The sequence below is a fragment of the Oncorhynchus mykiss genome, chromosome 18 (genome assembly GCF_057628025.1).
Source record: "Oncorhynchus mykiss isolate SJ-2025 chromosome 18, ASM5762802v1, whole genome shotgun sequence".
Classification (NCBI taxonomy): Eukaryota; Metazoa; Chordata; class Actinopteri; order Salmoniformes; family Salmonidae; genus Oncorhynchus; species Oncorhynchus mykiss.
In genome coordinates, this window is record NC_143039.1 from 36,266,049 (window position 1) to 36,280,567 (window position 14,519).

Consider the following 14,519-nt stretch of genomic DNA (forward strand, 5'->3'; position numbering starts at 1 on the left):
TGGTGAATTCTATAAAACATTCAGCGACATGCTCTCTCCCTACCTGCACAAAATGTTTGTTCAGGCCAATGAGGATGGAGCTCTCCTATCTACTTTGGATGAAGCGTTCATTACAGTTATACATAAGAAGGGTAAAGATCCGGAAGAGGTAGGGTCATATACAGACCAATATCTCCCCTTAATACAGACCAAATTATTTTAGCAAAAACTCTGGCTAACAGGCTTAGCACTTTAATTGGCAAATTGGTCCATTTGGACCAGACCGGCTTTATCCCTAACAGAAACTCATTCTTCAATCTCAGGCGCCTCTTCAACATTATGTATTCTCAGAGGTTACCCAACGTCGACCTTGCCGTCATATCTCTGGACGCCGAAAAGGCCTTTGACCAAGTTGAGTGGCCCTATCTATTCAAGGTCCTACAGAAATGTAATATTGGAGATGGGTTCATAAATTGGATCCAGCTTTTATATAGGAACCCCTGTGCCAGAATACTCACTAACCAATCATTGTCGCCCCGAATTAACCTTTACAGAGGGACAAGGTAGGGTTGTGCGCTATCGCCTATGCTCTTCGCCCTAATTATCGAACCTCTCGCTCAGACGATTAGATCTCATGCAGCAATACACGGCTATAATACTAAAGATACTCTAAATAATATTTCCCTATACGCAGATGACACCCTCCTCTATGTAACCGAACCCCAGGCTAGTATCCCAGCTATTCTTGATGTGATCAATTTGTTTGGTACCTTCTCGGGATACAGAATAAATTGGAACAAGAGTGAATTAATGCCCATACGGTCGCAAAACACCTCCTGGCTAGAACATCTCCCAGTTAAGTTATCTTCAGAAAAATGTACCTACCTAGGAATTGTAGTTACCAAACAATACTCCTTACTATTTAAAGATAATTTCCCCTCTCTGATGCAAAAACTCAAGGCAAACATACTATTTAGGAGAACTCTCCCAATTTCTCTGTTCGGAAGAATTAATGCCGTTAAAATGGTCTTCCTCCCACAACTGCTCTACCTATATCAGAACATCCCAGTATTCATACCTGAATCCTTTCATAAACAACTGGACTCAATTATCAATACTTTCATCTGGGATTATAAAACACACAGGATAGGTTAAAAAAAAACTCTGTAAATCCAAGATGGAAGGAGGATTGTCTCTCCCAGACTTATATTTTATTACTGGGCCGCTAACCTCCGCGCTGTTACGTTTCTGCTGGATGACGCACTTCCGGCATCCAGCTGGCTTAGTATGGAGCGTGAGGAGTGTCACCCCTTCTCTATTGGCGCTGTGATTTTGTTGCCTGTCAATCTGGAGATGTCACTTTATTGTAACAATCCTATTATACATAGCACAGTCCGAATCTGGAAGCAAATTAAAGTCCACTTTGAGTTTAGACCAATGTCATTCATGCTCCCTGTCGCCAGGAATCCCTCCTTTGCCCCTTCTAACATTGATAACACCTTTGAGCGATGGGGAGAGTTGGGGATAAGTACCATAGGGGATTTATACATAGAAGGGACCTTTGCTTCCTTTGAGTTGCTGAGGGAAACTTATAATCTTCCCAGAATACATTTTTTCAGATACCTACAAATTAGAGACTACGTTAGAAAACACCTCCCAACATTTGGGAATGCTAAACCTTCCATGTTTGACGGATGCATCAAAATATGCCCCACCTCAGACAAACTGATATCGCGTCTATATGATGCTTTTCAATCTGTTAGCACACCTTCTACAGATGCCATTAAGGCAAAATGGGAGGAAGAACTAGGGACTGACATTTCTGTGGCAGACTGGGAAGATAGCTTGGAGTATATCCACACCTCAAATCAAATTTATTTATATAGCCCTTCGTACATCAGCTGATATCTCAAAGTGCTGTACAGAAACCCAGCCTAAAACCCCAAACAGCAAGCAATGCAGGTGTAGAAGCACGGTGGCTAGGAAAAACTCCCTAGAAAGACCAAAACCTAGGAAGAAACCTAGAGAGGAACCAGGCTATGTGGGGTGGCCAGTCCTCTTCTGGCTGTGCCGGGTGGAGATTATAACAGAACATGGCCAAGATGTTCAAATGTTCATAAATGACCAGCATGGTCCAATAATAATAAGGCAGAACAGTTGAAACTGGAGCAGCAGCACGGCCAGGTGGACTGGGGACAGCAAGGAGTCATCATGTCAGGTAGTCCTGAGGCATGGTCCTAGGGCTCAGGTCCTCCGAGAGAGAGAAAGAAAGAGAGAATTAGAGAGAGCACACTTAAATTCACACAGGACACCGAATAGGACAGGAGAAGTACTCCAGATATAACAAACTGACCCTAGCCCCCCGACACATAAACTACTGCAGCATAAATACTGGAGGCTGAGACAGGAGGGGTCAGGAGACACTGTGGCCCCATCCGAAGACACCCCCAGACAGGGCCAAACAGGAAGGATATAACCCCACCCACTTTGCCAAAGCACAGCCCCCACACCATTAGAGGGATATCTTCAACCACCAACTTACCATCCTGAGACAAGGCCGAGTATAGCCCACAAAGATCTCCGCCACGGCACAACCCAAGGGGGGTTGCTCCATTAATTCCAGACATCGTCTCATACAATTCAAGGTATTACACAGATTACACTATTCCAAAACTAAATTGCATAGGATATTTCCTGATACATCCCCTACGTGTGATAAATGTCAGGCTGCGCAGAGTACACTACTCCACTGCTTTGCCTTATGCACTAGCTTGCACGGTTATTGTTGTGTAATTTTTGGGATCCTCTCTGAAGTTTTGGAGACTTCAATATACCCAGACCCGCTTCTGATAATCCTTGGAGTATCTGAGTCCCTAAACGGATTAACCAACCCCCAAAACAACTAATCTCTTACGGTCTCATTTCGGCAAAAAAACTGATCTTGTTTCTAACTTTCCAAATGCACTGTAAATCTGATTCTTTATAGACTTGCTAAAGTGCCAAAACTGCTGTGACTCCTAGGAAGACTTCAACCCACTTATCTCCAACATTTCTCCAGGTTTTCACCAAATGTTTTTTTTTTTTACAAAGGTACACTACCCTAAAAAGGTAGGCTACTTAATTGGTGGAATGACCCAACAAATACCCAGTGTGTGTGTGTGTGTAATGAATTTACTCTCAGAATATAAATATAAGGATTACAAGCATGGAGTAAAGAAAGCAAGTTTGCAAAGTAAATCTATCAAGAAAATAAATGGATACATACACAGCTGACTGTCAAGGCCCATCTTATTAACCACATTGGGAAAACACAAAACAGGGAGATTCCACTGATGATGAGTGAAAGGTATGGCTGGAAAGAGAAGAATCTGGGCTTTTGTGATGTGCTTCACTTCTCATGCACACACACCAAATGTATACTCACATCTCCACAAAAGGGTCTGGCTCCAGCAGATACACTATATGGCATTGAACATCTGTGATAGAAAAATGACATACTTACCTGATTTGTTCGATATATCTTTAACTAAGAGTAAGACTGGCCTGCGTTTTTTTGGTGTTCACTCTAGCTTCCTGCAGCTAGTCTGGGAGTCGAGGAAATAGGTTTTACTAGAGGGTGATAACACTTTACAGCCACATTCCATTCTATGATCAGTGGTGCACTGAGGAAAATGTATTCCATGGACAGGATGTGGGGTGGTTGTAACCGAGATAGCCTGAAGGAACAGAACAAAGGCCTTAGTATTCCTAGTTATCCTGGCATCTGGGAGACAGAACCAGAGGCAGATGACCAGAGGATGAATCCAAAGTGGCTTATGGTGCCCCCAATCCATATGGGAGGGGTGGAACCAAGCATTCTGGGTATTAGCTATATAAACTGTGCATTGTCTGTAAAAGGAAGGCTCTCAGCCTAACAGTCAAGACTGTTGGGCTGACTGTTTCATTATTGCAATAATTAAATCGCTATTAAATAAGTATGATTGTTTGAAGAGATGACCAAGTCTCTCTCAGTACTCAATTTACACTACACATCTCATTCAAAATCATGGGCATTAATATGGAATTGGTCCCCCCTTTGCTGCAATAACAGCCTCCACTCTTCTGGGAAGGCTTTCCACTAGATGTTGTAACATTGCTATGCCGACTGCGAGCCACAAGATCATTAGTGAGGTCGGGCACTGATGTTGGGCGATTAGGCCTCGCTCGCAGTCGGCGTTCCAATTCATCCCAAAGGTGTTCGATGGGGTTGAGGTCAAGGCTCTGTGCAGGCCAGTCAAGTTCTTCAACACCGATCTTTACAAACCATTTCTGTATGGACTTCGCTGGGTGCACAGGGGCATTGTCATGTTGAAACAGGAAAAGGCCTTCCCCAAACTGTTGCCACAAAGTTGGAAGCACAGAATTGTCTTGAATGTTATTATCTGCTGTAGCGTTAAGATTTCCCATCACTGGAACTAAGGGGCCCGAACTATGAAAATGAGTCCCAGACCATTATTCCTTAGTCCCAGATCAAACTTTACAGTTGACACTATACATTGGGTCAGGAGACTCTAGTCAGATGGTGAAGCATGATTCATCACTCCAATAGTGGCGAGCTTTACAACACTCCAGCCGACGCTTGGCATTGCGCATGGTGAGCTTAGGCTTGTGTGCAGCTGCACGGCCATGGAAACCCATTTCATGAAGCTCCCAACGAACATTAATTGTGCTGCCGTTGCTTCCAGAGGCAGATTGGAACTCAGTAGTGAGTGTTGCAACCGAGGACACTCAGCGGTCCTGTTCTGTGAGCTTGTGTGGCCTACCACTTCACGGCTGAGTCATTGTTGCTCCTAGACATTTCCACTTCACAAGAACAGTACTTACAGTTAACCGGGGCAGCTCTAGCAGGGCAGAAAGTTGACTGACTTGTTGGAAAGCTGGCATCCTATGACGGTGCCACATTGAAAGTCACTGAGCTCTTCAGTACAGGCCATTCTACTGACAATGTTTGTCTATGGAGATTGCATTGCTGTGTGCTTGATTTTTATACACCTGTCAGCATCCGGTGTGGCTGAAATAGCCGCATCCACTAATTTGAAGGGGTGTTCACATACTTTTGTCCATGTAGTGTACCTTCTCATGCCACAGATGCTGTGAGAGATATGATATGAGATGTTGAATGGTGCCAGAGAGGATGGTATGTTACAGCCACCAACAGCACTGGTGGTGAAATTACATTTAGAATTAGAAGCTAGGTACTAGCTAGTGTGTACTAGGCAGTGGTGTAGTGCTATTTTTTTTATTTTGGCTATTGCATCATTTCTCAATCAAAATGTGTACTGACATTTTTAGCCCATTAGCCATGAAATGCATTCTCCAATTAGTGTCTGCCTATGCCCACACAGTCTCAATAACATGTTATATTTTTACAGAGTGGCGCAGTGGTTTAAGGCACCTCGGTTCAAGAAGGTGGTTCAAGGGACCAGTCCCTGGTTCGAATCCAGGCTGTATCACATCCAGCTGTGATTGGAGTCCCATAGGGCAGTGCACAGTTGCTCCGGTGTAGGCCGTCGTTGTAAATAAGAATTTGTTCTTAACTGACTTGCCTCGTTAAAAAAAAGAAATTGTACAAATACAGTTTAAGTATGATAGTAACAACTTGGTTGTCTTTCTGATACACGTTCACTAAATACCTATAACACTTGGAAATTGTACACTTTATATTTTAGTTAAATTGTAATAAAGTAATGGTAAAGAAATTGTAGATAAATAATAGATAAAACTGATACATTTGCATAGGGCCAATACCATAAACTCATATTGGAGTCCAAATGGAGAGGGATGCCCTTGGGGCCAACTGCTTTAGGGCCAATGTGGAGCCAATGAGCAAAGGTGCATTGGCCCAACGTGGGCAACCTACATGGGGCCAATATTTTAGCCTGCATTGGGCCCAGGAGTAGGGAGTCCACACCCATGATTTTTCCAGGTCTAATGCAGAGCTTTTCAAAGGAAAAGAAGACAAACCTGCAGTGCAGACTGGCACCTTCAGTAATGGATTTTGACACCTGTGATTTGAGGAAGTATCAGCGTCCTAAAGTATATCTACCATCATGTTTGCAATGGAAAACATTTAATATTGAGTATCGTTTACTGGGTTACTTGCAGGATGATGTATGCCTTCTTTCACAGAGTTAAGTCATATGATGATGATACCTCTCTATTTAGTTACATAAATGACTAAGTGAGCAGTCCATTTTAGGAACTCGCTCATTCCTGGATGAAGCTCCAGCAACTTCACTAATTTCTTTATATCTAACTGGGAGATATAAATATGGCTGATTGTTTTTCATTATTGATAGGCCATTGAATCGAGACTGCATTGAAGGACATTGAACTTTGGTTTTGTCAGAGTTGCCAATCTTAAATTGTTGCAGCAGTAAACCAAAGTTGTTAGTGTCCCATGCTGAAAATAATGGACACTGTTGTCCACTGCAATAACGTATTATGCATATCAGTAGGCAGGTTTCCATTGACCCAGGGTTATTCAACAAAAGCAACGTCTCAAAAAACACTGTGACACATGTAATGGAAACGGCAGCTATAGGAGACGTAGTAAAGATCAACAAAATGTTATCTTTCGACAGGGGTGTCATTTTATTTTGTTGAACTTTCTGGGTCTGGCCAGTGTAGGCCGTCATTGTAAATAAGAATTTGTTCTTAACTGACTTGCCTAGTTAAAGAAAATAATAATTAAAGGAAGCCTGTACATAATAAAATATTCTAAGACATGCATCCTGTTTGCAAAAGGCACCAAAGTTAAAGTACAAATAATGTGGCAAAGAAAGGAACTTTATGTCCTGAATACAAAGTGTTACGTTTGGGGCAAATCCAACACCAGGCAAAATCCAAGAGGAAAACCTGGTTCAGTCTGCTTTTTAACCTACACTGGGAGACAAATTCACCTTTTGTATTTGATTTTCAATAAATTTGCAAAAAGGTCTAAAATAAACATTCATTATATTGTTGAAAAAATATATTTAGCAAGCAGTAGGCATTTAGAGTTACATGTGGAGTGGAACTTTATATAGTAGACATCACATGCCACGCGTATCTTCAAAATTATCCGGTAATTCTAATTAAGGTAAAAACGGTCAGGCCTTTTTTAATTTGGTAGTTTACGGCCTCAATCTCACTCACTGCCCTACCCAAAACCACAGTCTCGGGAAACATTCCAAAGCGAGATAATGAAACCCCTCTTCTGGAAAAGAGTGTACATTTCGTTAGCATTCAATATGCTACATCTTAATCAGCAATCCAAAAGTATTAATTATAAACCAAACATAAATGGTAAATCCACTGTCCTTACTCCAATCATTAAACGGAGTGTGTGTAATTTGTGGAACGTTCCAACAGAAATCCGTTCCAAAAATGTCATAAATAACAAGGTTGCCAACAAACAACGCATACAAAGTCATATAGCGGTATAATGAGAGACCTGGTAGGGAGTGGGCGATGTAACTAAGTTTTTCACTAGCCAAATGTCTCTCTTCATTCGGGCGATGTAACTAAGTTTTTCACTCGCCAAATGTCTCTCTTCATTCTGGTAGCCTCCACCATTTCTCGTTCGTTGGTTTAGTTATTATTTCCGGTGTTTCGACATTCGCCGGTGAACTATTGCGCCTCAATTAAGCTATCGCTATGGTTGAAATGTAACTAATGACCGCTAGCTCCATTATTTTATAAGCTAGGTGGCTTGTACACAATTGTTACCGATGATGCTGTATATACCAGCCTACTCGTACTACAGAAGCATGCATTGCATTTTGACAAGTTCTCTCTGTGTTAATCCTGTTGGCTAAATATAGCAGGTAATGTGTGTCTGTGTCGATGTTGTTGAGTTCAATTTGCCTAGTGTTATATAAATATTCATACACATAGCTCATATAAACAAAGACATTCCATCGCAAGAACACATACACCCAGCCATAAGACTGACCCCCTCTGTTCTCTTCTTTCACAACCCCCTCTGCTCTCCTGTATCAGATTTCCAGACACACAAATATCTCCTTGTATAAACACACATCTCATCCCCCTCTACTGGTCGGGTGCCAAGAGCAAAGGACTTTTGCTGTGCACCAATGGGGCCCGCTCTGGCTAGAGCAAGGCCCGCCTCCAACCCTTTGTGACCAGTCAGAAGACCAAAACGACAAGACTCCACCTACTTTATTCTATGTATAAAAATGAATGTAACCGTTGTATAAGGCCTCTTTTTCACCTGACTCCTTGCCGAGTTATATGAACTAGATCCGTGCACGTAAAACTGCGGGACAAGATATCTTTGACTCATTAAAACTGTCTTTTGTTACAACTGAAATCAACTCTGTCCAGCGTCCGTGATTTGGTCTCAACTCTCCAGTATTTAAACACTAACACTAGTTAAATAGATATTAAATAAATTAGAAAATAAAAAAGATATGCTTTTACCTATTTCAGGTAACCTCAAGATGCTTGACTCACTACAGCTGCTTTTGAAGAACTTTCCAGTAGTTTGTGCTTTACATTCTGACTTTTGAATGTCTTTATTGGAGATATAGTAGTGTCCAATAAAAAACGACCAATGTATGTAAAGCATCCATCTGTTTTAAGGTTATTGTGTGTGTGTGTGTGGTGTAGTTCTTAATGTCCACTAGGTGTCAGCACAGGTTCAATATTGTTAAACCAGGTTCACAACAAGTTAATTTGTAACAACGTTCCTTTCAAGTCCAGTTGTGTAAATTACTTAACAAAAAAATATTTCAAGTACTCCACAACATTCCGTTTATATATATAGATACATACATATATACATACATATATACACACATACATATATATATATATACATACATACAGTGCATTGCGAAAGTATTCGGCCCCCTTGAACTTTGCGACCTTTTGCCACATTTCAGGCATCAAACATAAAGATATAAAACTGTATTTTTTTGTGAAGAATCAACAACAAGTGGGACACAATCATGAAGTGGAATGACATTTATTGGATATTTAAAACTTTTTTAACAAATCAAAAACTGAAAAATTGGGCGTGCAAAATTATTCAGCCCCCTTAAATTAATACTTTGTAGCGCCACCTTTTGCTGCGATTACAGCTGTAAGTCGCTTGGGGTATGTCTCTATCAGTTTTGCACATCGAGAGACTGACATTTTTTCCCATTCCTCCTTGCAAAACAGCTCGAGCTCAGTGAGGTTGGATGGAGAGCATTTGTGAACAGCAGTTTTCAGTTCTTTCCACAGATTCTCGATTGGATTCAGGTCTGGACTTTGACTTGGCCATTCTAACACCTGGATATGTTTATTTTTGAACCATTCCATTGTAGATTTTGCTTTATGTTTTGTATCATTGTCTTGTTGGAAGACAAATCTCCGTCCCAGTCTCAGGTCTTTTGCAGACTCCATCAGGTTTTCTTCCAGAATGGTCCTGTATTTGGCTCCATCCATCTTCCCATCAATTTTAACCATCTTCCCTGTCCCTGCTGAAGAAAAGCAGGCCCAAACCATGATGCTGCCACCACCATGTTTGACAGTGGGGATGGTGTGTTCAGCTGTGTTGCTTTTACGCCAAACATAACGTTTTGCATTGTTGCCAAAAAGTTCAATTTTGGTTTCATCTGACCAGAGCACCTTCTTCCACATGTTTGGTGTGTCTCCCAGGTGGCTTGTGGCAAACTTTAAATGACACTTTTTATGGATATCTTTAAGAAATGGCTTTCTTCTTGCCACTCTTCCATAAAGGCCAGATTTGTGCAATATACGACTGTTTGTTGTCCTATGGACAGAGTCTCCCACCTCAGCTGTAGATCTCTGCAGTTCATCCAGATTGATCATGGGCCTCTTGGCTGCATCTCTGATCAGTCTTCTCCTTGTATGAGCTGAAAGTTTAGAGGGACGGCCAGGTCTTGGTAGATTTGCAGTGGTCTGATACTCCTTCCATTTCAATATTATCGCTTGCACAGTGCTCCTTGGGATGTTTAAAGCTTGGGAAATCTTTTTGTATCCAAATCCGGCTTTAAACTTCTTCACAACATTATCTCGGACCTGCCTGGTGTGTTCCTTGTTCTTCATGATGCTCTCTGCGCTTTTAACGGACCTCTGATCCTATCACAGTGCAGGTGCATTTATACGGAGACTTGATTACACACAGGTGGATTGTATTTATCATCATTGGTCATTTAGGTCAACATTGGATCATTCAGAGATCCTCACTGAACTTCTGGAGAGAGTTTGCTGCACTGAAAGTAAAGGGGCTGAATAATTTTGCACACCCAATTTTTCAGTTTTTGATTTGTTAAAAAAGTTTGAAATATCCAATAAATGTCGTTCCACTTCATGATTGTGTCCCACTTGTTGTTGATTCTTCACAAAAAAATACAGTTTTATATCTTTATGTTTGAAGCCTGAAATGTGGCAAAAGGTTGCAAAGTTCAAGGGGGCCGAATACTTTCACAAGGCACTGTATGTATGTATATATATATATATGTATGTGTGTATATATATATATACACACACACTATCTTTCTGCCGGTTTTATTTCACAAATACTTCATCTACATTTCATGGTTTACAATATCAAATTTCATACAGTGTGTATATAAATATATAAATACATTCAGATGGGTTATGTACATTCAAGGACATGAACATTTTTACATTGCTAGAGGGAAATGCTTCTCAATCACTTGCCTTTGGACTCGACTACATTCCTAAAGAAAAGTATGTGCTTTTTTCACCATACAATTTCCCTGGTGTAAAAATAATTGAAAGTACTACTTAAGTAGTTTTTTTGTATCTCTACTTTACTATTTCTATTTGTTTACAACTTTTACTTTTGCCTCACCTCATTCCTGAAGAAAATTATGTATTTTTTACTCCATAAAATTTTCACATGCGAAAGTACTTGCATTTCCAATGCTTAGTCGGGCAGGAAAATGGTCCAGTTCACACACTTATCAAGAGAACACCCTTGGTCATTCCTGCTGCCTCTGATCCAGTGGACTCACTAAATACATGCTTTGTTTGTAAATTATGTCTGAGTGTTGGAGTGTTTCCATGGCTATTTCTTAAATAAATAAAAAAAACAAGAAAATCGTGCTGTCTGGTTGGTTTAATATAAGTAATGTCAAAGAAGTTATACTTTCACCACTGATACTTAAGTATATTTTAGCAATGACGTTTACTATTGATACTTAAGTATATTTAAAATCAAATACTTTTACTCATGTAGTATTTTACCGGGTGACTTTCACTTGAGTCATTTTCTATGAAGGTATCTTTACTTTTACTAAAGTATGACAATTGGGTACTTTTTCAACCATTGTTCAAGTCATTTAGCACCCCAGACCCAACATTCACTTGGTGGTTTGAAGTAGGTTTGAGTGCTGAACTAGGATCTGTTTAGCATTTGAGTATAATGAATAACATTACTTTTGACAAGGGGGTAACTGATTCCAGTTCAGCATTCTTAGCCTGAGACATTTAATAAATGCATACAGAGGAATACTGTTCTAGGATCTCCTTTGCCTAGATCATACTGAATCAGTTGTCTCTGAAATAAGATTATATGGACAGGGGTGGGTTTGATCGTAGATCAGCACTCCTACTCAACACCAGTTGCTATGACCTAACCTTTTATAATTTCAGGGAATGAAGCCCTTCCAAAAATGTCCCGAAGTAGCTCCTCGTGCCTCCCAATGGTGGCTCCCTGCAGGGAGACAACGTAACAGAGCTGGTCCAAGTCTGTTGGGTCTGTCATGGCCAGTTCGTACTAAGGGCACAAGGCGAGACCCAAATGCAGGCACAGGAGGCAGATGGTTGAGCACCGATATTCATTAAAACAAAGGGAGTAGGCCAGGGACATGCGAGAGTTCATAAACCAGATCAGAGTCCAAACAGTACCAGGCAATAGGTAGTCTCGAGGTTAAGCCAGGCAGGAGGTCAGAAACCAGATCCGAGTCCAAAACAGTACAAGGGGACAGGCAGGCTGGTAGTCAGAACAGGCAGAGTGGTCAGGCAGGCGGGTTCGAAGTCAGGACAGTCAAGGGTCGAAACCAGGAGGACTAGAAACAGAGACTGAGGAAAAGCAGGAGCAAGGAAAACCACTGGTTGACTTGGCAAACAAGACAAACTGGCACAGAGAGACAGGAAACGTAGGGAAATATACACCAGGGATAATAAGTGACACCTGGAGGGGGTGGAGACAATCACAAGGACAGGTGAACCAGATCAGGGTGTGACAGACCTTACAAATAATTGTATGTGCGGGGTACAGAGATGAGGTAGTCATTCAAAAAATAATGTTAAACACTATTATTGCACACAGAGTGAGTCCATGCAACTTATTATATGACTTCTTAAGCACATTTTTACTCCTGAACTTATTGAGGCTTGCCATAAAGAAAATCTAAAAACATAATTCCACTTTGACATTATGGGGTATTTTTTGTAGGCCAGTGACAATCTAAATATAATCCATTTTACATTCAGGCTGTAACACAACATTTTTGGGAAAAAGCCAAGGGATGAGAATACTTCTGAAGGTAGTGTAGGTGGTAGGGCATACAGGCTGTCACCAATGTATTAATGCGCAATATACCTAAATGGATAATGGGAACATTTCAACCACTTCATTTTTATTCGAGACACTAGGTTTTTGACAAAACATTTTTTAGGTGTGACATTACCTCTAGCTGTTTTTATCGACACTAAACAGTTCCATGGGAACTCACCGTAGAGGTGTGTATTTTCTATGTGAACTTTCTAAATGTCAGCCAAAAAATCACTGGACAAGTTAAATGGAACATAAGGAGCGTTGCTTATATTGGCTACCTTTCTGGACAGTATTTCAAAGATTTTGTCACCCTACGCAATTAAAAAAAAAAAAAAATGTTCAACCTCGATCAAAGTGATCTGGATTACTTTCTTGCAGTATATCAGAAAATAATTGGATAAGATGTCTCAAAAGTTACAGCCAAATGTGTAGGTAGAAAACAGAAACTGCTCTGTTTGTCACAACCGCTAAGAGCAGATATCTGATTCTATGACATACCAGCACATTCAATGGATTGAAAATTATTGGGGGGGGGATATGCTTATTACTGAACATGTATCTAACTTGAATATGTGTCCTTTGTTCCTGTTAAAATTGATGTATTTGATTACATTAGGGCAGATACAAATGAACAGTGCATCATAGTTTAAGCAACAACAAAAAATATCGCTATTTGTGATACAATTCGCTGATTTCCCAATTGCATTTGCCACCTTTGCCCCTGCCCCCCTCCGCATTTAAAATAAAAATCATAGAAACTCTGCTGTTGGTGGAGAGATTTCTACATATTACACCTTTAGCATACATGATGGAATAATTCTGCATGAAATAATTTTTAGGTTTTCTTGTCTGAACTGAAGAGGTGGATCCATAGACCAGACACTCTTCATGAACACACAGCTGGTTACAGGTGATTCTAGTCTCTCTTGCTGAAGCCTGATGAAAATAACATATTTAGCTATGAGTTTTATTGTGGTTATTTAGTTAATCCCGAATTGAGACATTGAAATTAGAAATGTATATAATTTGCTTTGAATTCATTGCAAATGGCAGTCCAAATGTACTTTTGTTAATGGTATAAGCTTGGATATTTTGTATTCATTGCAATAAATGTTTTATTTTACATTCTGCATTGTTTGATTTTATTCTTTGCTCCAATCCGTGCTCATGCAGTATTTGCTTGAATATTGAGATCCATCCCAGGTTTCTGAAGCAACCTCAGGTCATAACCATAGGCTAGTTAAGGATCAATGGGGAATATAGGAGGTAGAAGCAGCATATCCCTGCTGTTTCCTTAGGTGAGGAGCAGTTATCATAGAAAAAGCATCCGAGTTTTGTTTTTTTATGTGTTATTTCTTACATAATTAGGCCAGAATTTTTTTTATTACATACAGCCGGGAATAACTTTTGGATATCAGAGCGGCGGTAACTCACCAGCATTACGACCAGGAGTACGACTTTCCAGGATCTAATCCTTTGTTCGTACCCCCAAATGCAAATTAACTAGAAGATGTACTCTGAGTGGACTTCTAGTCCACTCAGAGTGTCATGACTCACCTGTGAGGATCTGAAAAATCAGGTTACAGTGGGTCCACTCTACAGCGCCCTCTCTCTCCCGAAGAGGGGAGAGGGATGGAGTTGAACAGTTTTATGATGGTCGTAAATATCTTGCAGAAACTCTGCCTTTGGGCTCTGCAGAATTGAGAGGAAATAACCCTTTTGTAACAAAGACATTCTTCCCGTCAAAACTCCATCATCCAAAAGGGGAGACTGAAACACTATTATTTACAGTATTATTTAATATGATTAAATATGACACTATTTGTGAGAAGATGAAATGTGATATTAGCCTTCTAAATGAGAAAATGGTTTTTCAAATAAAATTTATCCGGTCAGTACCCACGACCATGTGAGCACAGACATTATGCCAAACGTAATGGAACCGCCCTTTTTCCAGAGT

At 40.5% G+C, this 14,519-nt stretch overlaps 1 protein-coding gene across 5 annotated transcripts in view; it reads left to right on the forward strand.

Annotated features, from left to right (window-relative positions):
• Nucleotides 1-8,332, forward strand: part of LOC110495966 (muscleblind-like protein 2a) — a 99,661-nt gene extending 91,329 nt beyond the window's left edge. For 4 of the 5 annotated variants that reach the window (XM_090208326.1, XM_090208324.1, XM_090208323.1 and 1 more), the window contains exon 7: nucleotides 8,002-8,332. In XM_090208326.1, coding sequence (XP_090064452.1) covers nucleotides 8,002-8,033 — 32 coding nt within the window. In that variant the 3' untranslated portion in view covers nucleotides 8,034-8,332. The remainder of the gene's footprint in view (nucleotides 1-8,001) is intronic. The other variant, XM_090208322.1, reaches the window with a different exon arrangement.
• Nucleotides 8,333-14,519: the final 6,187 nt, after the last annotated feature.